The sequence below is a fragment of the Chelonoidis abingdonii genome, chromosome 4 (assembly GCF_003597395.2).
Source record: "Chelonoidis abingdonii isolate Lonesome George chromosome 4, CheloAbing_2.0, whole genome shotgun sequence".
NCBI lineage: Eukaryota > Metazoa > Chordata > Testudines > Testudinidae > Chelonoidis > Chelonoidis abingdonii.
Window position 1 is genome coordinate 5,811,052 of NC_133772.1, and position 27,178 is coordinate 5,838,229.

Below are 27,178 nucleotides of genomic sequence, written 5' to 3' on the forward strand. Positions count from 1 at the left end.
TTTAAAAATGGGTGTTGCCATCAGGGGCGGCTTTAGCTTTTTTGCTGCCCCAAGCACGGCAGGCAGGTTGCCTTCAGTGGCACGCCTGCTGGAGGTCCCCGGTCCTTCGGCTTTGGTGTACCTGCCGCTGAATTGCCGCTGAATCCGCGGGACTGGCAGACCTCCCGTAGGCATGCCGCTGAAGGCTGCCTGACAGCCGCCCTGGCAGGGATCGGCAGAGCGCCCCCGCGGCTTGCCACCCCAGGCACGCACTTGGAGCGCTGGTGCCTGGAGCCGCCGCTGGTTGCCATGCCCACTATAACAAGAGTGATCAGTTAAGGTGAGCTATTATCAGCACAAGAAAAAAAACCTTTTGTAGTGATAATCAGGATGGCCTATTTCCAACAGTTGACAAGGTGTGAGTAACAGTAGGGGGAGGAAATAAACATGGAAAAATAGTTTTACTTTGTGAATGACAGTCTTTACATAAAAGAATAAATGGACACAAATCAGATACCAAGAATTATAACATTCAAAAACCAGTCAGAGAACACTTCAGTCTCCCTAGTCACTCGATTACAGACCTAAAAGTCACAATATTACAACAAAAAAACTTCAGAAATGGACTCCAACAAGAAACTGCTGAATTGGAATTAATTTGCAAACTTGACGCCATTAAATTAGGCTTGAATAAAGACTGGGAGTGGATGGGTCATAACACAAAGTAAAACTATTTCCCCATGTTTATTTTTCACTCCACTGTTACTCACACTTTCTTGTCAACTGTTGGAAATGGGCCATCCTGATTATCACTACAAAAGGTTTTGTTTTTGTTTTTCTCCTGCTGATAATGGCTCACCTTAACTGATCATTCTTGTTATAGTGGGTATGGCAACACCCATTTTTTCATGTTCTCTGTGTATACATATATCTTCCTACTGTATTTTCCACTGCATGAATCTAATCCTGAGTGGCCAGCAGGAAAAGTTCGTCTGCCTTATTGGGAGTGGTGAGCATTGTATGGTGAGCATGAGCATTTTGGTTTTGGTGATTATTAATAAATAGAGGATAAGGATATTACTGTGTAAGTCTCTTCACTGGTAAAAGATCCCGCAAACCCATAGAGTGTCAGGTTACACCTGAGCCCTAGGAACAGGTAAGGGGGGTGCCTAAATGAAGAGGGTTACGCTTTTAGCCCTAGGAACAGGTAAGGGTGGGTGCCCCCAGAGTGTGTGAGTAACAGAGAATTTGGGGCGGATAACACACTCTGTGCTCAGGCAGAGCCTGCAGCTCTGGTGGCAAACCTGGCTATTGTTAGGGTTACAGGTCATGTAGCAACGGTCATAGAAATATCTTACCCCCTACATATTCTTCACATCCAAGACCCCAAAGTAATGATCATCACGCAAGAGGATAAATGCTGTTTTAGAGTATACTGGACCCTGGATTTTAAACTGCCCCTAACCCTCCTTCTCATTGTACATCACCATGTGTCGTAGTATTAATCCTCGATTTGAACATTAGAGTTCAAATATAAGGTACTCGCATGAAGTCCTCTAAGCTTAATCTCTAGCTTAGATCTGATAGGCTGCCACCAGGTCAGGAATTGATAGGGCCTGACCCCCCTTTCCTCTCTCTGGTGTCCCCAACCCTCCCCTGGGGGGACCTCCAGATAACCTGTTTCTCTGCTTCCCAAGAGATAAGCGTTCTTTTCCCTCAGGACAATTGAGATGCAAAATACCAACAGCTTGGCTTTGCCTTTCCCCGTTCCTGCCTTCCCGTGAGGGAGACAGATACCTGATACAGAGGTTTCAATTTCTCTGCCTTACTAGAAAAAGAACTTCCACAAGTTTTGAAAAAGAAAGCTTTATATAGAAAAAGAGAAAATACAGAATAATAACTTGCATAAAAATTAATACAGGCTCCTACTTAAGAAAATATGAACAACCCAGTCTGATTTAAAAAATAGCCAATTTAAATAGACCAGCAATCACACACAGTAAGTACAAAGCAAAGCATATCATAGCCGATTTTACTTTGTTTCCGTTTTGTACTCACTGCCTTTTAGTAGAATGAGAAGAAGATTGGAATTAGCAAGATAGCTTGTCCCTCACAGCCGAGGAAGCAACAAAGACCCAGCAATCCACATCTGTAAATACAACACAAAGCTCCTCATAGCCGAATTACTTTGTTTCCCTTTGTACTCACAGACTTTTGGTAGAATATTTGAGATAAGAGGGAGTTAGGAGGAAACTTGTTTACTCATAGCCGAGGAAACAACAAAGACCCCCGAGTATACAAATTCCTGCCCCTGACTTTTAAAAACCAGTTCTCTGATTGGTCCTCTGGTCAGGTGTTTGGTTACCCTTTCCAGGTAAAAGAAACTTAACCCTTACCTACCTACTTATGACACCTGCCTACTTATGACACCATGCTAACAGTGACCCCTGCACCCCACATCACTGAGCATGACCTTTTTCTAATGGGAAAAGGCCGATTTCTCATGGACCTTTCTCACCCCTAACAGCTCTGCATTGGTGAGCTTCTTATCAGATAGCACTGCCACCAGGCTGCCTGGCATCTAGGGTGACCAGACAGCAAATGTGAAAAATCGGGACGGGGGTAATAGCAGCCTATATAAAAAAAAGACCCAAAATCAGGACTGTCCCTATAAAATCAGGACATCTGGTCACCCTGCTGGCGTTGCTGCTTACCTGGGTGCAGAGTCCCATTTTCAGTTTAGGGAACTACAGTCACGTTACATAATACTGGTTAAATTCCAGAGAAATTAGAAGAGCTTTCTGAACATTGTATTTCGGGTTTAATGTGGAAGAGAGAGAGAGAGAGAGAGAGTGGGTGAGTGTGTCTGAATATTATATTTCGGGTTTAATGTGGAAGAGAGAGAGTGTGTGTGTGCGCACACAAGTGTCGCTCTGTTTGTCTCCATGCCAGGACATTCGGAACGGAACTGACACTTGCACAATGCAGTAATTTGTATCAGTGTAATTCTGCTTAGAATTCTTTTCGCCAAGGCCCTGGCCATGCACAAGTGGAAGAGGGTGGCTGCCCGGACCCCCTCCAGCCTCCGCTCGCTTCCGGGCTGGCTCGGGGCGGGGATTGTACCTGATCCACGTGTCCCAGCGCCCGGACTCCTGGGTTCCCAGGCGCACTGTTGCCCCGCCTGGCCCCGTTTCCAGCTCCAGAGAACCCCCGCCCGGCCCCTGCCTCTTGGAGAAGGGGGCGGGGCAGCTCCCGCCTCCAGCCCAGCCGGGACTCTCCGGCCCGCACAGGTCTGCGCGGCGCGGGAAGGGTTAAAGGCTGGGGCGCTAAATCCGCCCTGGAGCAGGCGGGGCCGAGGAGCCTTCCCGTCCAGGCCGGACACCTGGGGCCCCAGCCTGGGCCGTGCACAGGGCAGGTCCCCGCTGCAGCCCGGGGATCGGTCGGTGAGCGGGGCGCAGGAGAGGGAGGGAAACAGCCGCGGAGGCAGGAAATCGCTGCCCGGAGGAAGCGGCTGCTGGGGGGGTCGGAGTCGAGCGGGGCTGGAGAGACCCCCCTCCCCCCAGCCAGCGCCAATGCAGCAGGGGCTCTGCGGCTGAGCTGACCCGGGGCTTTATTTCCACCCCCGTAGTAGGGCAGTGACAGCGGGGGGGGGGGGGGTAATCCCAGCCCCCTCCCCGGGATGTTACTAGGAATGTCACACCTGCCCCAGGCCCGGAATAACGGGGTCCCGCTCTCCTCGGGGGATTCCCTGGGGACTGACTAGGCCGCTTCATTCCTCTTTCCAGATTGTCTGTTTGAAGGGACACGCCCGGTCTGTCCGGTCCCTGCTGCCAAGGACCCCGCCTTGCCCCAGACCCCAATAGCCCCAGACCATGGTGATGGCTGCAGCGGGGTCCGTGCAGGTAGGATGCTGGCGGGGAGCTTGCTGGGGGCAGTGACTCCCCTGGGCACTGGCTGATCCCGGCTGGGGGCTGAGGGGGGCCGGGACCTGGATCCTTCCTGTTCTAGTGACCCCGGGGCCGGGGGTTGCAGCAGCTCCTAGGGGGTAGCGCTGCCCTTGGGCAGGGAGCTGCGCGGCCAGGCAGGGCCCGGGGTCCCATTTTGCACCAGCACAGCTGGGGAAAGCTGGGAGCATCCCTGGGGACTAGGAAGGGGAGGGCCCTGGCCAGGCAGACATGCTGAGCCGGGCGCGACCTCTTTACCCTGAGGGTCCTGGCCTGACAAAGGAGCCTGAGGCACCTGAATAGGGGCGGGAGCCTGGCTGAGCACAGGCCCTGGGGCGGAGGTGAGGACTCTGGCCAGGGATGGGGGAGGAGCCTGTTCCCTGCCCTGGGATTCGGGCCCTTCCCAGGTCCCTGCCTAGAGCCCCGTGGGGAGCCAAAGGTGACTCCTGTCCCCGGCCAGCAGGGCCCCGGGTCCCTGGGGGAGCTTGGGGGGGGGGGGGTTCCCTGGGAGTTGCTCCCCTAGAAACTGCATCCCTTGCTGAGCCTTCGGGTTGGGGGGCTAGAGCGGAAGGTGCTGAGTGTGTAACGCTTGTGCCAGCAGCTCCAGGTGGCATTTGAGGATGTCGCTCTGTATTTCACGCGGGAGGAGTGGGAGCTCCTATCCCAGCCAGAGAAGCAGCTGTACCAGAACCAAATGCTGAGGAATTACCGGGCGCTCGTTTTCCTGGGTAAGGACCAATTTCCCCTCTTTTATTCGCAGCTATGCATGTCTGGGTTCCCTTGAAGCCTTGGCTGCCATGTGCCACCGAGTGGCCAAGTGGTGGCAAATGTCAGTACTAGGGCTGTCAAGCAATTAAAAAAATTTATCACAGTTGCACTTTTAATAATAGAATACCATTTAAATATTTGTGGATGTTTTCTACATTTTCAAATATTGATATCAATTACAACACAGAATACAAAATGGACAGTGCTACTTTATAATTATTTTTTATTACAAATATTTGCCGAGTAAAAAACCAAAAGAAATAGTATTTTTCAATTCACCTCATACAAGTCTTGTAGTGCAATCTTTATTGTGAAAGTGCAACTTATAAATGTAGATTTTTGTTGTTGTTTTTGCATAACTGCACTCAAAAACAAAATAATGTTAGAGAGTAAAAGTCCACTCAGTCCTACTTCTTGTTCAACCAACTGCTAAGACAAGCAAATTTGTTTACATTTATGGGAGATAATGCTGCCCGCTTCTTATTTACAATGTCATCTGAAAGTGAGAACGGACGTTCACATGGCACCTTTGTAACTGGCATTGCAAGGTATTTATGGGCCAGATATGCTACATTTGTAAGTTGCACTTTCACAATAAAGATGGCACTACAGTACTCGTATGAGGTGAATTGAAAAATACTATTTCTTTTGTTTATCATTTTTACACTGCAAATATTTGTAATAAAAATAACAACTTGTATTCTGTGTTGTAATCAAAGTCAATATATTTTAAAATGTAGAAAAACATCCAAAAATATTTAATAAATTTCAATTGGGATTCTATTGTTTAACAATGCATTTAATTGCAATTTTTTAATTTAAATTAATTTTTGAGTTAGTTGTAGAAGTTAACTGAGATTAATGGACAGCCCTCATCAGCGCCTTTCAGGTCGACTTCCTGTTGGAGAACTCAGGTCTATGGATCCCGTGGGTAATTTTAGTTACTTGTTTATTTTCATTATGTGCCTCAGTCTGGCCACGCAGTGGTAGCAAACACCGATGGCAGCAACTCTGCCTCAAGGCATGGAGAAAATGTTACCCATACACTCTAGGGCACCCATCCTTACCCAGTTCCTAGAGCTCAGGTTGAACCAGGGCTGGTGCAACCATTTAGGCGAACTAGGCGGTTGCCTAGGGCGCCAAGATTTGGGGGGTGCCAAAAAGCGGCGGCCCCCCAAAATTTTTTAAATGGTTGCAGCGGCTGCTTCTGAGCTGCTGGCGGCAGCAGCTGCCTGCAGCCAGCAGCCCAGGGCGCCCCAGGGTCAGGGCGCAGCCGCGCAGCCCGGCATCTTAGGGTGCCCCCGGGTCAGCGTGCAGCCGCGGCGCCCGGCAGCCCGGGGCGCTCCCAGGTCAGGAAGCCGCCGCGGCGGCCCGGCGGCCCGGCAGCCGGGGATTCCACTGTGCAGTCGTGCTTGGAGAGGACGCGGAGCAGAGGTGGCTGGGGTGGGGAGGGTACACAGGGCTCTTGGGCCAGGGGGTGGGGAGCTGCCGCGGGGTGCGGGGAGCTGCCACAGGGGCGGGGGGCACACTTCAGGGCGGCGGGGGCGGGGAGCTGCTGCAGGACTGGGGGGAGCGCAAGGTGGAAGTTTTGCCTAGGGCGCGAAACTTCCTTGCACCGGCCCTGGGTGTAACTTTACACTCTGCATGTTTGTGGTTGGGTTTTGGGTTTTTTTTAAACTAGTGAAAGAACCTTACACAGTAATATCCTTAACCTCTATTTATTAACAATCACCAAAATGGAATGCTCACACTAAGCATACAATGCTCACCACTCCCAATAAGGCAGACAAACTTTTCCTGCTGGCGACTCAGGATCAGGTTGTCCGGGGACTCCAGCTTCTGGGGGTGTTGAGGTCTGGCAGCTCTGATCTTGAGACTGTGTTCTGGATCTGGATCCAAGGAACTTCCTTTTGGACCCTAGTTTATATAGTGAAACTTGAGTCCTGCTTAGCTGTCCTTTTACCAATCGTTTTAAAGTAAAATACTACAAAATAAGTCTTTGGCCAATCTTAACATATTGGGGAAACAATCCTATACCCAATCATACCTGAGTTGATTTAAATGTAAAATTAATTGTGCAACAGACAGAAATAATCAAAGAACCAGATGGAAACCATACAGATAAACAATAACGAAGTAGGGACCGTAAAGGTAAAACAAAGATGAAATTTCACACCCACAACTGTTAAGTGATTCCTTACCAGACAGAATGCTATCAAACAAAGTTTTCTTTAACCATCATGAGATCTGTTTCTTTAGCTGGTGATGGTGGGTGCTATTCGGACAGGAGTCTTCTTAACATCCTGATATTATGTTTTAATGTAATTTAGATGGAATGTGCAGATGTGACTTCCTGCTTCTTGGCTTATGGCTGCTGCTCTCCTAATATGGCTGCAGAAAAAGCCCTCACACCTTACTAAAACTGTCCTGCTGCTTGCACAGCCTCCTCCCCCGCCCCCCCAGCCCACTCCTCTGAAAAAGAAGGTACATCATAAATTTAACAACCGTGCAGTTGAACAGTGCTTCCCCCCTAAGCAACAAAATATGCAGGTCTACATAGTAGTGTCATCTAACAATACCTGCATAACATGCTACGCAAAGAGCTGTTGAAAACAATAATAAGATGGCAAAGAAGCAAACACTTCCAAACACTTTTTTCCTGAATTTTTTTTCAGGAGACAATTGGGTACATGGAAGTAATAGCCAGGACAGAGAAGGTAGTGGGGGACTTTCTGTTCACCCTGTCTCCTAATCTGAGGAAAAAGGGATGTTCAATGATATTTCAATGGGTAAAAGGAAATCTGTGTCACACAGGTGTCCTGTGGAACACACTGGTGCTAGATAGCACTGAGACAAAGACGGAATATTTCTCTGGAACATTTAGAGTTACCCTAATAAAGATCTTAAAAATAAGCAACTCTTGCAAGTTGAGAAGGATTATAGACCTTGCTGCTTCAGAGTATGAACTAAACTCAGCAGGACGGGTATGGGATGAAATCTCTCCTAAGGAAGGTTTGTTACATTATTATCCTGCTTGGAATCTTTTTCACTTTCTTCTAAAGCAGTGACCGAGATTAGTCCCCGTCGTGCCACTCGCTGCCCACACCGTGCCAGAGATCAGGTCCCTGTTGTGCCAGGTGCTTCACAGACATATTATAAATGTAGCTATCTGCCCCCAAAAGCTTAGGCCTTGTCTACACTACAGTATTATGACAACAAAAGTTATGTCGACGACCAAAAAGTGCTATAACAGGTTGGCAACCTTTCAGAAGTGGTGTGCCGAGTCTTCATTTATTCACTCTAATTTAAGGTCTTGTATGCCAGTAATACAATTTAATGTTTTTCAAAGGTCTCTTTCTTTAAGTCTATAATATATAACTAAACTATTGTATGTAAAGTAAATAAGGTTTCAAAATGTTTAAGATGCTTCATTTAAAATTAAATTAAAATGCAGAGCCTCCCAGACCGGTGGCCAGGACCCTGGCAGTATGAGTGCCACTGAAAATCAGCTCGTGTGCCGCCTTTGGCACCCGTGCCATAGGTTGCCTACCCCTGTGCTATAATATCACTATTGCGTATTCACGCTGCACTCCCTCTGTCGGCAGAATGCATCCACGCTTGGTGCTCTAGCATTCACAGGAAGAGCAGTGCACTGGGGGTAGCTATCCCACAGTGCTACTCACCACCTTATGCTCTTACGACTTGTGGGTTGGCAAAGTAGATTGCAGCACATCATGGGTGTGGACTCAATGTCCCATGATGCATTGTTTTCTGTCCCAGGATTCTGTGCTCTTCTGAGTGCGTTTCGTGGTATTTTATAACAGCGCTTGTTTACTGTGCACCCGCCATCTCTGTGTGAAAGGATGGATCCCACACAGCTCTGTTAACTGTCATTAGCCCATCGCAGATTGCAGTGCACTTAATCTTGAGGTTCCTATCTGAACATGAGTCAGAGCTGCCTGACTGCCGTGGGCCACGGATAGAAACAATGCCAGATACTTTTGGCATTCATGGTGCAGCTGCACATGGTGAACCATCTCTTTTGGGCTAAGGAAACAAGCACTGAGTGATGCAATTGCATCATTATGCCAGTCTGGGATGAAGAGCAGCAGCTGCAGAACTTTCAGATGCGGAAAGCCACCTTCCTGGAACTTTGTGCAGCTCTCGCCCCAGCACTGCAACTCAAGGACATCAAAATGAGAGCTTCACTCTTGGTGGAGAAGCACGTAGTGATTGCATTTAGGAAGCTGGCGACTCCTGACTGCTACCAGTTGGTCATGAATCAGTTTGGAGTCAGGTAGTTGACCACTGGGGCTGTGTTAGCACAAGTGTGCAGGGCCATTAATCGCATCCTGCCACGAAGGACCATGACTCTTGGCAATGTGCGTGAAATAGTGGGTGGCTTTGCGGAAATGCGTTTCCCTAAGTGTGGAGGGACGATAGATGGCACGCATATCCCAATTTTGGCACTGGACCACATTGCCACAGAATATGTCATTAGCAAGGGCTAATTCTTCATGGTTTTGTGGGTGTTTCATTGACATTAGCATGGGGAGGTCCAGGAAAGTGAATGATGCATGCATCTTCAGGAACACTGGCCTGTACAGAAAGCTGCAAGCAGGAACTTTCTTTCCAGACCAGAAGAGTCCAGTGGGGGATGTTGAAATGCCCATAGTGATCCTGGAAGACCCAGCATACCCGTTACTCCCATGTCTCATAAACCCTTACACAGAAAACCTGGACAGCAGCAAGAAGTGCTTCAACAATAGGCTGAGCATGTGCAGACTGATCATGGTGTGTGTGATTGGCAGATTAAAGGTGCATTGGTGATGCCTTTATGGGAGGTTAGACCTCACTCAGGAAAATATTCCCTTGGTCATAGCTGCCTGCTGTACATCGCATAATAGTTGTGAACCTAAGAGTGAAAGGTTTGCTCAGGTGTGGAGCACAGAGGCAGATCGCCTGGCTGCTGATTCTTGGGCAGCCTGATGCTAGGGCTATTAGAGAGGCACAATTTGAGAGAACACAGTCTGAATCGGGGAGGCTTTGGGGCAACATTTTGAGAATGAGAACCAGTGGTGTATATTTCTATGTAGCAATCTGCTATGCTTCATTAAGTCAAGTTTAGTTACAAAACACTTGCAATGGTTCATAGACTAGGTTTTCAGTAAGAAAATGACTAAACTGCCTGTATACGTTTTACTGCTAGCTGCTATCACAATTTTGTAGTACACAAATAAAGTTTAGTTATCTTTCAGATATTTTGTTTTTATTGAACACCAGTTAACACACACACACAAAGGTTTGGTGGCAAGGGAGGTACAGTGAAAGGCAGACTGTCATAACTGTGCATAAATCTAGTATCATTTTGGAAGCTGTCCAAAGGGGTGGAGTGAACCGAGAAGTCCCAGAAAGTTGAAAGGAATGTGTGGGAGGAGTTTGGGGAGGGTATGGAAAACAGTTCTGAAGTGGCTGCAGGGGGAGGCGAGCATGCATCTGTTCAGAATGGAGCATGTGTAGGGACTTCAACATCTCTTTGCTCCTCCATTACTTTTATCATCCACTCAGTGGCCTTTTGAACAATCTCCTGATTTTCTTTTCTATCCCACCTTTCCATTTCTATCTACTCCCTGCACTCTCTTTTTTCTGTGTCAGAGAACTATAGCATCTCCTGGAACATGTCCTCTGTGCTCTGCCTTGGATGCTTTTGTAACGTTTCACTCCACAGTCTTTATGAAAATGTACTTCTGATATGAATATGACATAACTGAGCTGTACTTTATGCAATATGGGTCTTGTAAGGTATCAGGGGAAAGGCTATAATTTACTGAATGCAATTATCCAATTAGTATGCCTGTATCATTTCTGTATCTGAAGGTGGGAATATTGACTATGTATCTGTATTTCAACTATGCTACTTTGGGTGATGCCCCCTGCGAACACTTCAGGTACAACAATGGAAAAGCCAGGCAAGGCTGATGACCCCTCAGCGAAGACAATGGACTGTGAAAAAGCTTGGCCTTCCTGCGGATGCTCCATATTGCCACTGACTCATAGACGCTGTGATACTACAGAGTCAGGTGGCCTTGTCACCTGATACTAAATGTTGCCTGTAACTTTCCACTGGAAGGGAAGGAGGGGGGGTCAAGTTTGGGAAACAAAGGATTCCCACCTTATGTAAATCCTATTTAAGGGTGGGGAGGAAGGCAAATGGGAGTACTCCTCTCCATGGTCTGTCTGCCCAAGAAGAAAGACTACAAAAGCCACCTGAAGGGAAGGCAAGGGGGGAGTCCAGACTGAGACATAGGTTCAGTCTGAAAAGGAATAGAACTGGAACTCTGAACCGCAGAAACTTTGCAACCTGCCTAAAATAATATTTAGGGTGAGAATTTACATTTTGTAACCTGTTCCTTAAGTATATTGAGCTTAGCTTGCCTATTTTGCTTTATTTGGTCAGTGACCTGCTTTGTACTGTCTGTAATCTCTTATATTTACTTGAAAGTCACCTTTTGTAGCTGTTAAACTTATTTCTTGTTTATAATATAAGACAGTTTATGTAATTTCTAACTGGGGGTCGGGAGCAAGAGGTGGTGCATATCTCCCTCCACATTGAGGGAGAGAGCAAATTTCATAAAACCTTTGAGTCTGCACCCCTTAAAGGGAGTGGGAACCACGGCATTGGGGCAAGCTCTGACGGCTGAATCTTTCCAGAGCAGATCTCTGTCTCTCTGTGCAGCTGGGTGTGGCCCTGCCTGTGTGCTTGGCTGGATGAGGCTTGTGAGTCTAACCCAGCAAGTCCAGGTAAAGGGGACCCAGGCTGACTCAGTGGCATCCTAGCACATTGAGTGACACCCAAAGGTCCCAAACCCGTCACATCTTTCTTATGTGGAAGAGGCGTCTGCTGGTGTGCAAGGGTTCCCCTGAAGGCCACATCTGCAGAAGCACAAGAAATAATACACAGAATCATGATAGTTAGTTCACAAACTCCATTGAATTGTTAAAGTAAAATGCACTGCTTGCAACATCCCAAGCAGTTTCTCACAGACCCTCGGCAGGCAGACATCTTTGCAAGCACCCTGAGTATGATGAGTTCAGCCCACTGTGTGTGTGTGTGTTAGGGGCGGGGGTGTTCCAGCTTGGAAAAAGAGCAGTGGTGGTGATTCAAGTGTTGTGGTGCAGGTGACTAGGGACAATATTGTAAATTCTCCCACCCTTTTCCACCAGCGAGGGTCATTAAAGCTGATATCTGATTCCTGAGTGTAAGAAAGGATGCAAGGATGCATCTGCTACATGCTTGTGGGTTCAGACCTGGTCCCTATGCTGCTCATGTCTCTGCCACTTTGGTCCCTGAACAAGGGATGGCTGAGTAGCACAGGAAAGTTTCCTACAAAGTCTCCTAGAGGTCTCTCTGGAAGAATCCCATGAAATCTCGGTATGTATCCACACACTGTTCTGCTGCACAGGGAAATGTGCAGTGCACAGAAACACAGCTACTAGATTTCTGACCCTTCACCCACTTCCGCACTACACAAAGCGAAGGAAAGCTGGACATCATATAAACGAACAGCATCAACTCAAGAAAGTCACTTACCAGGGGTCTCCTCTTCTGCTTCCTGCTCGGCAGAGAGGGACTGAGTAGACTCCTCCAGAGTGGAGAAGAGGTCCTGACTCACCACCACCCCTGGAGACTGCAATCTCCACCTCCTCGTCCATTATCTCATCCTCTGGGTTAGGTTCAGTTTCCACTGCCTCCAGCCCTGATGAAGTATCCATGGGGCAGTGGAAGTGGGGTCACCAGCAAGGATGGCATCCCGCTCCTTATAGAAGTGGCAGGGTTTTGGTACAGCACCAGAGTGACGGTTGGCATCCCTTGCCTTCTGATACGCCTGCCTCAGCTCCTGTATCTTTGCTCTGCACTGAAGCATGTCTCTATCATAGCCCTGTTCACAGATGCCATGAGAAATGTGCCTGTAGGTGTCAAACTTCCTATAGCTGGGACTGCACAGCCTCCTCTCCTCATATACCGAGCAGATCCAACAGATCCACAGTGGTCCAAGCAGGAGTGTGTTTGCCATGAGGAGCCGCCATGATCAGCTGGGAAGATGCAATGTGAGCTCTCCAGGCCGACCAAACAGGAAGTGGAATTTCAACAATTTGTGGGCCTTTAATGGGGAGGGGTGGATGCCTATGTACCTGGCTGCAGGGCAGCGAAGTTCAAACTGTTGACCAGAGCGGTCAGGATGGGCATTGTCGGGCACCTCCTGGAGGACACTTACAGCGACATAATCAAGCACAGTGTCTACACTGACACTTTGTCTCTAAAACTTTGCCTCAAAAAGCTCTACACCTCTCATTGAGGTGGTTTTGTCACCAAAAGTTTCATTGTAGTGTGTACACCTCCACTGTTTTGTCAACAAAACTGTGTTGTGTAGACAAGACGTTAGTAATAAAACTGATTCTTTCCCCCCAAACAGGCTATTCAGGTTCCACACCAGACTTAATCCACCGGATTGAGGTAGGGGAGGCAGAGCTCTGGATCCAGGATGCCAAGAACTCCAGGGAAAGCTTAGGGCCTGAGAGCCCCTGCCGGGGTAAGTCATCATAACCCAACCCCTTACCGGGGGGTGGGGTGCGGGGGGTGGAGAGAGAATTCACCACTGGAACAGCTCCCCTAGGGACGGGATGGATTCTCCGTCACTGGGAGTCTGTCTTTGGAGATGGGGCGTCTCTCTCTCAAAGCCCTGCTCTAGCTCAGCCAGAAGTTATTGGGCCAGAGACAGGAATCGCTGGGGAGATTCTCTGGCTGGGTTAGGCAGGAGACTGGGCTGGATGGGCTCAGTGGGCTTCTCTGGGCTTGATATCTATGACCCAGGATGGGACCTAGGAGAGATGGGGCCTCAAAGCAGTGAAAGAGACATGAACTGGAGATGGGGAGGTGATGAGATGGGATGTGGATGGTAGTGGTATGTGACAGTGTGGTGGGGGATTTGAGGGGTGCTGAGAGAAAGAGAGAGCGCTCATGAGGGAAGGACATGGGGGGCTATGTTTACACAGAGGTACCACATTGGAGTGGATTCAAAAGTTCTGGATTCAGTTCCTAAACCGCATCACTACAGCACTCCCTGTGCATCAATTCACCCTCTGTGTAATGGGGAGGGCTGTGAGGCCGTGAGGATAATCTCCATCTATGTGTCAGGGGATCAGACTCTGCAGAGCTGGGGGGTGAGACAGGCCTGCTGCTCCACAGTCCACAAAGCTCTCTTCTAAGCTGCCTTGCGGATAGGATTCTTGCCCTAGAATGAGTTCTGAGCCATTTTCCCCTGCCATTTAACCAGGACTCCCAGCAATATGGGAAGAGCACTGAGGCATTGGATCTACATGAGGGAGAGCAGTGGGACAGCCTCTCTCTCATCCCCCTCTCTTCCCGCTCCCTCAGTAGCACAAACCCTTTGTCACTTCAAACTAACATTGCTTCAGTGCTATTGCTTAGCTCGCCCGTCAGCCTAAATGAGGTCCGTGCTTGTCTGTAGATCAGAGGCCCGCTGTGTAGGAGCCATGAACACCTTCCCACTTAAAAATATCCATTGATTGGCTTGTAAAACAATACAAAAGTGGTTTCAGGTTACATCACTTTAATCCTGGGTAATTTGTCCCTTCCCCCACACCTGCAAGAAAAAACAAACTTCCAGTTTAAGTTTTGCACAAGGAATGAAACATCAGGCCCAGGGGGAATGACGTCTCAAAAAGGACTCACTCCCCCACAGGAATAAGCCGTGTTGTTCTAAGCACCTTTATACTGGTCTAACTGTGTCCACATTAGAGGGCTGTAGCCCTTAACTAAACTGGTTTCAAAGTGGCATTGTTAAAACAGTACCAAAATGGGGGAGCAGGCTTCATGCGACAAAATGGGGAGAAAGTGAAGAACCAGCAACAAAATCCTCTGATTGAAATAAAAATTAAATCAGTTTGAAAAGAAAAACCAGACCCTGTTTGTATTGCATTCACATGGAGGGGTTCTGGTCCTGAACAGAGCCGTGTTGTACCAGTTGCTGCCCGTTTCCTAGGCACTCTACAATTTAAGCATAAAATGAGACACGAGGTGCATGCTCATGTGGGAGCAGGCGCTAGGTGCTGCACAAACAAGTTGGGTAGAACCACCATAAGTTAGGCTGCAGATTTGTCACAGCATTTTTTATCAAATGGGCACCAAGCATTCACAGCAGCACCTTCCACCCAGCACCATGTCCTGGTGTGGAGAGGCTGGGGGGTGTGGGGGGAGACTCGAGTACCCTGCCCCATGCTCACTCCACAGTGTTAGTCCCTGGAGCTCCTGGCTATAGGGCTTGTCCTGGTTCACTGCCCTCACCCCTCATCAACAGCTCCTGTCCTGTGGGGCTCATGTTTGACCTGTCATGGGTGGGACAGAGGGGCAAACGTGAGTGGCACTTTGGCCCTGGATGCCAGGTTACACTGCCTGGTGCAGGGCTTCAGGCCCAGCCCCGTGGGTCAGGAGTCACTATTTCGGGGTGAGTCACGGACAAGTCACGGACAAATGGGACAGTCGAGCTATCCATGAGATTTTTCTCACTTTGACAAACCTAACCGTGAGCCAACACCAGGATTCCCTCTGCTCTCTCCAGCAGGGCACAGGATCCGGGGAGGAATGAGGAGACGGTCTGAATGTGGGGAGAGTGTGGGAGGAAAGCAGGATCCCATGGCCCCCGGGGAGAACCATGGACAGGATGAAGTCAATCCCCATGCCAAGTGTGGGGATGGACTCAGCCAGAGACTGGACTTGGCTTCACACCAGAGCCTTGCCGTGGGGCAGCAATCCCACGGCTGCGTCGACTGCGGCAAGAGGTTCAGCAACGCCTCTGCACTGACCCAGCACCGGCGAACGCACAGCGGAGAGCGGCCGTACCGCTGCGCCGACTGCGGCAAGGGCTTCATCAGAGCCTCTGCACTGAACCAGCACTGGCGCACACACACCGGGGAGCGGCCCTACCGCTGCACTGACTGCGGCAAGGACTTTGCTCAGCTCTCACACCTGTCAGCACATCAGCACACACACACTGGGGAGCAGCTGTACCGCTGTGATGACTGCGGCCAGAGCTTCTGCTGGGCCAAGTCACTGCACCGGCATCGGCGCATGCACACCCAGGCGTGGCCGTACCACTGTGCCGACTGCCACAAGGACTTCTGTGATGCTGCCTCGCTGAGCCGGCACCGGCGCACGCACACCGGGGAGCGGCCCTACCTCTGTGCTGACTGTGGCAAGAGCTTCGGCAACGCCTGGACACTGACTCAGCACCGGCGCACGCACACCGGGGAGCGGCCACACCGCTGCACCGAGTGCGGCAAGGGCTTCAGCAACGCCAGCACGCTGACCCAGCACCAGCGCATGCACACTGGGGAGCGGCCCTTCCGATGCACTGACTGCGGCAATCGCTTCGGCAACGCCAGCACCCTGACCCAGCATTGGCGCACACACACCGGGGAGCGGCCGTACCGCTGCGTCGACTGCGGCAAGGGCTTCAGCAACGCCAGCACACTGACCAAGCACCAGCACACACACACGGGAGCACAGCCATACTGCTGCACCACATGTGGCAAGGGCTTCAGCCAACAGGCAAACCTTACCAGGCACCTAGCCACACATGCTAATACCTCTCTACCACCACCAGGACCTGAGGGGATTCTGGGGGCCGGTGGGCTTGGCACAACCCCAGTAGATGGAGACCAGGCTGTGGTCCTGTCTCCTTGATGCCCAGCAGAGAGTCCATATGGGGGAAAGGAAGGGAATTTGGCTGAGCACTGTGGGGAAAGGGCGGGCAGATGGATTGGATTGTGGAGATGCCCATAAGCTTATTGGGCCTTCAGAGCAATTGGTGACGGCCTACTCCATTAGTGTGATCTCTCTCTCTCTCTCTCTCTCTCTCTCTCTCTCTCTCACACACACACACACACACACACACACACACCTCTCTCTCTCTCTCTCTCTCTCTCTCTCTCTACCTGGGACCCAGCTAGGAACTTCCCCCCCACAACCATCAGTTCCAGACAGGACACTCCAGAGGTGGGATTTGCAGTCCCATCTCAGCATGCATTGGTCTGAGGGATGGGACGGGACAGCCTGTCTGTGTGATTGAAAGAAGACTCAGGAACTGCTCATGCTGTCTATTTTAAATAAAAACGTGATCAGTAAGAAATATATAACAAATCTTTAACAAAGGTCTAACTATATTTGATATTAAAGAAGCTGATCCATTCAGTTGGCATGAGGAGAAATGTTCTCTAAGGCCTAATTAATTATGAGACCTGATGAACTTTGTGACTGGCAGGTGCCCAGAGAGAGGGTCACACGTGAAGTGATCCTATTGACCTTGTCACTGAGGTGTAGGAAAGAAGTCCTGGTATGAAGGTGCATAGAGCAGTCTTGTGTTATTTCACTAACTGTTCTCTGCTGTTGCTGGTGGACCAAGCAAGTGAATCAAATGACTGTATATGGCTGCGTTATGAACTACTACCCAAGGACAGAGCCATCCAGGAGGGGGAAGAGACTTTCCATAGAGACTTTATTCTAACTTCCAGAACATTGCTGGACATTGCTGCAGACAGCTAAACTGGAAAGAGCATGGAGTCAGACACAGTGGGCCAAAGGAGCATACCACAGGAGGCCCACGGAAAGTAACTTGCAGAAATAGGTTACTGACTGGAGCTGAGCCAGCAGACGTTCAGTGCATGGCCCACTGTGTCTGACCTAAGTGGTGATGGCACAAAGTGTTTTACACAAAGAAACTGGAGTTTTCTGAAGTTGCCAGAGGCCTTGTTTTCTCATTGGATGATGAGAAGGGACATAACTCCTATCCTGGCTGGACTTTCCAAATTTTTGCTAGAAGTCTGGATCACTTCCTGATTGGGCCACATTAGCTCTGCCCATCAGAAAAGGTATAAAATGTCATGCTTCCTGAAATAGAAACATCTGCATGACAGTGCTGGTGAGTGGGAGCATACTTGCCTGTGTATTGTTTACCCAATTGATGGCTTGGTTGTGTTTAAACTAAATGCTTCATACCAGGGTTAAAACCCTCTTGTCGACTAAAATCTGTGATGTGTATTTGTATTTCACTGGTTATGAATTGTCTAGAAGTTACACTGAATCACTAACAGGCTAGTTTACACTCTGGAGCCTATGTTGATGGGGCTATAACAGCATAGTTACCTAGTATAGATGGAGTGTATGCTGACAGAAGGTGTTTTTCTGCCGGGGTAGGAACACCAACTCCTCGAATTTTGAGCATATGCAGCCTAAAGCAGCACATCTGTGGCTATGCAGTTATAGCACCATAGTGTAGATTTTTGCTAAATAGACGAAAGGGCTTATTCGATCAGTTTGAGCTTTAATAGGGCTGTCAAGTGATTAAAAAAATTAATCGCAATTAATCATGCGGTTAAAAAAATTAATCATGATTAATCGTGCAGTTAATCGTGTTGTTAAACAATAATTGAACACCATTTCTTTAAATATTTTTGGATGTTTTCTACATTTTCAAATATATTGATTTTCGTTACAACCCAGAATACAAAATGTACTTCAGATTAATTTTTTATTACAAATATTTGCACTGTAAAAAAAACAAAATAGTATTTTTCAATTCCCCCATTACAAGCACTGTAATGCAGTCTCTTTATCATGAAAGCTGAACTTAAAAATGTAGAATTATGTATTAAAAAACCCTGCATTCAAAAATAAAACAATGTAAAATTGTAGATCCTGCAAGTCCACTCAGTCCTACTTCTTGTTCAGCCAATTGCTCAGAGAAACAAGTTTGTTTACATTTGAAGGAGATAATGCTGCTCGCTTCTTGTTTACAATATCACCTCAAAGTGAGAACAGGCATTCGCATGGCACTGTTGTAGCTGGCATCGCAAGATATTTACATGCCAGATGTCCCTTTATGCTTCAACCACCATTCCAGAGGACATGCGTCCATGCTGATGGGTCTGCTCGATAACGATCCAAAGGAGTGCGGACCGCCACATTTTCATTTTCATCATCTGAGTCAAATGCCCCAGCAGAAGGTTGATTTTCCTTTTTGATGGTTTGGGTTCTGTAGTTTCCGCATTGGAGTGTTGCTCTTGTAAGACTTCCGAAAGCATGCTCCACACCCAGTCCCTCTGAGATTTTGGAAGGCATTTCAGATTCTTAAACCTTGGGTTGAGTGCTGTAGCTATCTTTCAAAATCTCAGACTGGTACCTTTTTTGTGTTTTAACAAATCTGCAGTGAAACTGTTCTTAAAATGAACATCATCCTGGGTCATCATCTGAGACTGCTATAACATGAAATACATGGCAGAATGTGGGTAAAACCGCAGGAAGCATACAGTTCTCCCCCCAAGGAGTTCAGTCACACATTAAATTAATGCATTATTTTTTCTAATGAGCATCATCAGCATGGAAGCATGTCCTCTGGAATGGTAGCCGAAGCATGAAGGGGCATACGAATGTTTAGCATATCTGGCATATAAATACCTTGCAATGCCAGCTACAAAAGTGCCATGTGAACGTCTGTTCTCACTTTCAGGTGACATTGTAAATAAGAAGTGAGCCTCATTATCTCCTGTAAATGTAAACAAACTTGCTTGTCTCAGCAGTTAGTTGAACAAGAAGTAGGACTGATTGGACTTTTACGCTCTAACATTATTTTGTTTTTGAGTGCAGTTATGTAACAAAAAAAAAAATCTACATTTGTAAGTTGCACTTTCACAATAAAGATTGCACTATAGTACTTGTATGAGGTGAAATTGAAAAATACTATTTCTTTTGTTTATGTTTTTTACAGTGCAGGTATTTGTAATGAAAATAATATAAAGTGAGCACTGTACACTTTGTATTCTGTGTTGTAATTGAAGTCAATATATTTTAAAAATGTAGAAAAACATCCAAAAATATTTAATGAATTTCAGTTGGGATTCTATTGTTTAACAGTGCAATTAATTGTGATCTTTTTTAATCGTGATTAATTTTTTTGAGTTAATCGTGTGAGTTAATTGCGATTAATCAACAGCTCTAATTTTTAAGTGTAGACTTCTCTGATGTTAGCTATGCTGACAAAAATACTCTTCCATGGACGTAGCTGTGTCTATACTGGGATTTTGTCGGAATAGCTGTGTTGGTCAGGGATGTGGGTTTTTTGGGGTTTTTTTTTTCCATACTCCTGACCGATGTAGCTATGCCAATGTAACTTTCAAATGGTAACCAAGCCTCAGTTGAGATCACTGAGGCTGGAGAAAATCATTACACTAACTAGAGTGCTTCTGTCAATGTAGCTAATGTCACTGAGGGAGGTAGCTTGTCTTCTGTCTTTGTTTGCTATGCTGAGGGATGCTATGTTCTATTTAGAACAGGAAACAGCTTCCCTGTAGCAAAAGTTACTGCAAGAAACCCTGAGGGCATGTCTATGCTACAAGTGCTACTGTAGCACAGTGTAGCATTGTGTTCACCGCATCCAGAGGGAAGGGGTTTTCCTGTCTCTGTAGTAACTCCACCCCCTTGAGAGGAGCTAGCAGGGTAGATGGAAGAATTCTTCCGTTGACTTAGCTGCATTTACAGTGAGAGTAAGATAGATATAAAAACTGTGCAACTTAGTTAGGTCAAAGTTTTAGGTGTTGACCATGCCTAAATATTTCAAAGACTTCATCTTAGAAATCCTACAGATTTTTGTGGTCAAGAAAATTGACAGCTTCGTAGACAGAAGGGAAGGAGCTTTGAATTAACTTGTGAGGTAAAGATTTTTACCACTTTTTAAATGTATGGTTATAGTAGCATAAGAACTGGTTAAATTCTAGAGAAAGTAGAATAGCTTCAAAATCATTCCCTGGATGTTAGGTTTTGGTTTTAACATGGAGTAGTCTTGTGCCTGTACAAGCTGGGCTCTGAGTATCCCTGGGCATTGTCCTCCTGAAATGAATTGACATTTCTTGATAATGAAGTAATTTGAGTAAATTTCTAAATTCTACTGAGAATTGGTGTCAGGTCAACTAAACAAGCAGTCCTGTGACTCCATTAGCAGATAAGCCTGAGTGGAAGAAGAATCTATATTGAAGGATCCATAGTCTCTTTCTGGTAGCAAAATCACCCACCCAGACTAGGATAGAACTAAAGTTTGTCTTTGTAAGAAGAGTGTGATAAAAAACCTTGCATAATGTAATGGCACGTTGCAGGCATTGAACCTCACCCACCCACTCCTGCATTAGCCCATAACCTTTGGACTGGCCACAATGGGCTTTCCTGGCAGGATCATTTTTACCTTGTCAGAGCCTCTTTTCACACTACTTCACTTGGTTTTGGTGTTTTGCGCTAGCCTGCGATAGCAGCCACAATCTCACTGAAACCACTTACACATCTGCAGTAGTAATTAGCCAAGCCTATAAAAAACGGACTTGCTTTTTAGGTTGAAGTATAGGCCAGTTCACAGTGGATTCCACCTTCAAGGGATGTGGATAGATGTGGCCTCCTCCTGCCCAATCTCCCAGATAAGAGAGTCTGACTGCTCCTATTTTGTACGACACTGTGACACTAAGCAGAAGCACCCTTCTGTTCACACCCTACACATCAATGTAATAGTCTTTGCACAAAATAGGCCCTGTGAGGTATCATTTGATAATGAATAAACTACCTGATCATTAATGTTCTCGCATGAGGTATGGATGCAGTGGGTATTCAAAGTTTTGCAATTATGACTGAAGTGTGAGTAAGCCAGGGGAGTTGTTTCCCAGGTCTGTCCTAAAGCAAGGAATGCGTGTTTACCTCAGTTTACATCTAAGCCGTAAACAGGGCCATCAAGGCAGCAGGGGGATGAGATGGCAGGAAACATAACAGTTTGTATTTCAGTAAGTACAAGTGAGGGAAGAAAGAGCATGGAGCTTCCTTCCCCACCAGACTCCTCGTTGCTTTCCTCGTAGCTTGAATAAACTTTACTTTGAGGGGTGACCCTCAGCAGAACTCATTTAAAAGATTTACAGGAGTATAAAGATGTGGGCACAACCTCAAGTGATGAGTAATTGAATCAACTGAAATCCTACTGTATTATAAAAGTGTACAGAGTGAGGTCTTTTTTGAAAGCTAATGACACCCGGGTGATTAACATCATTATGAAATGTCTGTATTAACACTGTATGAGGAAATATGGGTACATAACAATACCGTGTTCTCAAATCTGTGGCCAAACAGGGAGAAACCGGTTCCCTCCCAGACAGGTGTCTCCTATGTAAATTAAACATGGTGGAAAGAAAACAATGGAAGCTCTATTTGCATACAGAGGGATGGGACGCTCACAGAAACAGAACAGCATGAGGTCATCCTGCTTCTTGAAACAAGTTAATTGAGCTTTGAAAGATATAAGCAAGGACAGAAGCCACCTTTTGGCATTCGTTACTAGACAAACTCAACAGGGCAGAGCTCTTGCAAGCTGAGAAGGATGGGTCCTTCAACAAAAGGAGGGTTGAAGTCTCTGGAACTGAACATAGGTGAGAAGTCTGCTTAGGCAAAGAACTTTCACTTTTGTGGAAGCTCCTAATGTGACGGGCTGGATCACAGAAACCCCCTTGGGGCTGCCAGCTGATGTGCCAAGACTACTTCTGCTCCTGCTTTCCCTGCGAGCTTGGGACTCCAGCACCCTGTCTTGTTGAGTCAGACCTGCCAGTCTGTTCCAACTCAGACCAGGTTCTGAACCACATGCCCCAAAGTGGCAGACTTAACTGAAAGCAGTTTAAGAAGTGTTCCTGTATTTTAACACTTCGATGCCCAACTCCCAATGGGATCCAAACCCCAAATAAATCCGTTTTACCCTGTATAAAGCATATACATGGTAAACTCATACATTGTTTGTCCTCTATAACACTGAGAGAGAGAGATGCACAGCTGTTTGGGCACCCCCCCCATATTAATACATACCCTGGGTTAATTAATAAGTAAAAAGTGATCTTATTAAAAACAGAAAGTAGGATTTAAGTGGTTCCAAGTAATAACAGACAGAACAAAGTGAATTACCAAACAAAATAAAATAGATCACACAAATCTATGTCTAATACAGTAAGAAAACTGAATACAGATAAAAACCTCACCCTTAGAGGAATTCCAGTAAGCTTCCTTTTACAGACTAGTCTCCTTCTAGTCTGGGTCCAGCAATCACTCACAACCCCTGTAGTTACTGTTCTTTGTTCCAGTTTCTTTCCGGTATTCTTGGGGGTGGAGAGGTCTCTCTTGAGCCAACTGAAGACAAAATAGAGGGGTCTCCCACCGGCTTAAATAAACTTTCTCTTGCGGGTGGAGACCCCCTCCTCTCTCCTATGCAAAGTCCAGCTCTAAGATGGAGTTTTGGAGTCACATGGGCAAGTCACATGTCCATGCATGACTCGGTTTTTACAGGCAGCAGCCATTACTTACCTGCTACCTGGAACGTCCTCATGTAAACTTCTTATGTGGATTGGAGCCTTCCAAGATCCATTGTCCTCCAAGTGCATCTTGATTGGGCACTTAATTTGCACATACTTTTCTCAAGAAACTGACCAAATGCTTTAAAAAGGCTACTTAAAAATCAGGCCAGTACACAGCCAATATTCATAACTTCAAATATAAAAATGATACATGCATATAAATAGGATTAATAGATTCAGTAGATCATAATCTTTACAGAGATGTTACATGGCATATGTAGCATAAAACATATGCTAGTTATGTCATATATACATTCATAAGCATATTTCCATAAAGCCTTATGGGGGGCACTGTCACCTGACTAAAGGAAAATCAGCCATGGCTGGGAAAAAGGATGACTGGTGAAAGAAACCATCTTGAACAAAGGCTGCTAGATCAAGTTTTAGACTGTTCAAAGCATGTTCTGTTTGGTTTTACTTGTAACTCTTTCTATCTTCATTCCTTATCCTTGAGCTCAGTTAACCTTGTATATTTTGTTAATAAATTTGTTTAAAGTTCACTATAAATGAAGTCAGTGCTGTGTTTTAAAGGGAGGGGTGCATTTTCCCCAGGTAAGTTATGACGTGCTTTTGGGGCTTTAGAGGAACAAGCAAACATTATTAGTCCTCTGAACTGTCCAGGAGAGAGCTGGACATTACAGAGCGCACAGTATAGGGAAAATTCAGGACTAGGAGGGTGTTGGGGGCATCTCAGTGTTTGTAAACAAGGCTGGGGAAAACCAGCATGGGGCTGTAAACAAGTGGTTGGTGTAAGGGAAGATTTTAACAGCCCAGCAAAGTGCTTAGGCCACTGCCAGTAACTGAAATATTGATTATTATGCTTATTGCCGAAAGCAGCTGCAAAGGCCTTTGTAGGAGCTTTAGCATAACTAGGCAGGAGGGGAGGGGGAGTGACCATGAGACTTTAGCATGATCCTGCACCATCCTGTCTTCTTACAAACTGCTGAAGTGTAGGGTTTCGAAAGACAGGATTTCTATCTATATCTGACTTCTGGTGTTTGTCTGGATCTACAGTACTGCAGCCTTTGCAACAACATATTTGTATAAATAATGGCTTGAAACTTAACAAACTGCTTGCTTGGCAGTTATTGGTGATTGACAAGCTATGTGATACTTACAAGCATAAAAAGGTTAAAAGGTCTCAGTTGGGTGAACTCTGTGGGGAGCCCATCTTAAAGTCAGTATAGTGGGACAGCTGCCCCACTCCGGGGGAGAGAAGGGTTAAAGCAAGCCAGAGAGGCTGTGCAGATGGACAGCCAATCAGGGCCAGGCTGGGCCTTATAAAAGGGCTGATGATCTCAGACAAGAGATCAGTCTCCCCTTGACTAGCAAGGGAGGAGGACTGGTTCCTGGCAGAAGGTGTAGTACTCTGGACAGAACAGAGTAGCAGGGTGGTGGTAGCAGCTCTGGCTGACTCCAGCCAGACTGCAGGTCTAGATACAAGGGCTGAGTGGGTGTAAGGGCTCTGGGGAAGTGGCCCAGGGAATGAAGGCAGGGAGTGGCTGCTGCTTGAGGGTCCCTAGGCCAGAGCCCAGAGTAGTGGGTGGGCCTGGTCCTTCCCCCCCCCACTCTTTGCCCCACTGGTTGCTAGGAGTGGCCAACTAGAAGGATGGCAACTTGCCCCTGTGCGATGGGCTAGACTAAGTGGCCACAGTTCATCATGGTGGCATGGGGTGGAACTGAGGATGGCCGATTTTCCCTCAGAAGGGGGGAGAACTGAATTGGGACATGGCCGGAGGACTGTGCTCTGAAGAGGGTGCTGCAAGCTGGGGAGCAACACAGGTCCCTGATGGTGGAGAAGGCAATAGCAGGCGAGTCACCACCCACAATGGGTGCTCCAGGGCTGGAGTTGAGCTAATTCCCAGGAGCAACTAGCAGGAGGTGCCGTGCCAGTGAGTCTTGACTTGCTACAGGCAGCAGCAGCAGATGGTAGGCAGGCCACTGGAAGGCTGTTGTTAACCACTCCAGATGTTTGAGCTGCTCTATAATCTTGTGTTTCTATGTGTTTGAAACTAAATAAAGTAGAAGTTTTAAGTGAAAGCACTCTTGTGTCATATGGCTTGTGCCAACCATCTCTACCCAGCAACGCTCCATCTCTTATATCGTGCTAAAAGCCCCATCTGGTTGTGGGCATACAACACACAGCGTCTTTGTCCTTACATATTAGTAAGGATACATGAGCATCAAAAATCAAACTGAAACATCTATCTCAGGCTAACAAACAAGCCTATAGACAAACACTGGGCACTCTGGAAAACTTGCCCCGGAACAACTACTGGTAGCCAGGAGCTGGGAGTCCTGATGCCCTGGGTGAAGGACATGGAGCACACACTCATTACTCCAACAGCCAGAACCATGCTGGAGAGGACTCTGATGGATGCTATCCGCTGCCAGTATTGTATATATGAGCATACACTGGAAGGATACCTGGCTTCTCTCTCAAGGAGGGTTGAGTGTGTTTGGGGAAGGTATAAGAAACACTGAAAAGCCTGTCCCTCATTGCCTAACTTTCCCACAGGGTATAAAAGAGGTGGTACCAAAGCCCCCAGGCCCAAGACCCTCCAAAATGAAACATGACCATAAATTGAAAGGGGTGGGACCAGAGGCGTGTACTGCAGGTATATTTGGGCCTGCTAAGGAGGAGGAGTGGGAACAGGAACACTGGGGAAACGGCTCTGTGTTGTCAGAGCTATGGATATGCTTGCCTAATTAACCCCAATAAACATTACATTGCATGCACTTTGGACTTCTGGTCTTCTGCTTTCTGTCCGTGTGACAAGAACCAGGTGAAGGGAAAGCTCTTAACATTAATTCCCATTTTCAAAAGTGACAAATTCCTGAGGTGCCTAAGTCTCCTTGAAAGCCAGTGGGATTTAGGACGGTATGTAATTTTTGAAAATTTCACCACTGCTCTGGCAGTTTCTGTTATCTGACAATGAACTCAGCTGTAGAACAACCACAAGATACTGGGCCCTAAGCAGGAATTGCTGGGAATTATCTGACTTGGGTTACAAAAGAAGCCAGAGGGGATGGGCAAAATAGCCCCTTCCAGCCTCAAAATCTTTGAGCATATTGTATTTGCCTTTAAAAATCGACCTGTAAACTAAAACAAAAGCAAAGTAAATGAGTCCTTCCATAAACAGTAATAGCACAGAATTGCCCACTGCATGACCAAAAATAGTGAGCCAAGCCTCAAAAAATCAAGTCAGTTTAAAAACCATGAGCCCTTACAAAATAGGTTTTATCTGCCTTTTTTCATAGCCATTAGGGGCTGCATTTCCAAGATTTTTTCTCAAGCCTCAGGTCTTATCCTTTTTTTAAAAGACAGTGAAGATTTTGGCATAAACACAATTCCAGGAACTGGGGATTTCAGGAATATCACCCAAATATCACAAGACTCATGCCACCTCCCCCGCCTTCCACTTTAGGGATGGCTCTGGAGTGAGGACAGGGGCTGTCTGTGGCTGTCACAGTGACTGACCAAGCATGTCTTGGCTCACCACAGGCTGTTCGCCTGTTCTCTAGCACCTGGCCACGCCATTTCTTGCCCCAGCTTTATTCTTGTGCAATACCTACCAGCTGCTCCAAGCCTGGGCAAGCTAAGCAGCTGCCTAGGGCAGTAGATTCGTGGCACTGCGATGTGATCCACCCTCAGCTAGCTTGCTGGGCGCAGGCTGTCGAGCCGCAACCTGATGCACATTCACTGTTCCTTGAAGCATGTTGATCGTGTCCCCTTTGAAATGGAACTAGACCAAGGCGCGTTTATAAACGGTTTATGTGCATCTGCAGGGTCCACCCGGCCTGCGCCTGCCGTACTCACATTAACACAACGACCCTGATCCCCACTGCAGGGCGGATAGCGCCTCCTCGGGGTGAAATGGGAAATGCCCCGGGCCCAGCTGCTGGAGCCGGCGCCGCAGGCGCGGGGCGGAGCGGAGCCGGGTTAGCCCTGGCCGTGCGCAGGCGGGTCCCGGCTGCAGCCCCAGGGC

The 27,178-nt window shown here is 47.2% G+C and overlaps 1 protein-coding gene and 1 long non-coding RNA gene across 2 annotated transcripts in view; both read left to right on the forward strand.

The window, feature by feature from the left end:
• The first annotated feature begins 3,329 nt into the window (after positions 1–3,329).
• Positions 3,330–27,178, forward strand: part of LOC116825111 (uncharacterized) — a 62,250-nt gene continuing 38,401 nt past the window's right edge. Inside the window, 2 exon segments of the mRNA XM_075065896.1 lie at positions 3,330–3,422; positions 3,765–3,881. Of these exon segments, the coding sequence (XP_074921997.1) occupies positions 3,852–3,881 (30 nt within the window). The 5' untranslated portion in view covers positions 3,330–3,422; positions 3,765–3,851.
• On the forward strand, positions 4,564–9,948 carry LOC116825122 (uncharacterized). Its single transcript, XR_004373769.2, has 2 exons — positions 4,564–4,651; positions 8,516–9,948. It is a non-coding gene; the product is annotated as an uncharacterized LOC116825122 (long non-coding RNA).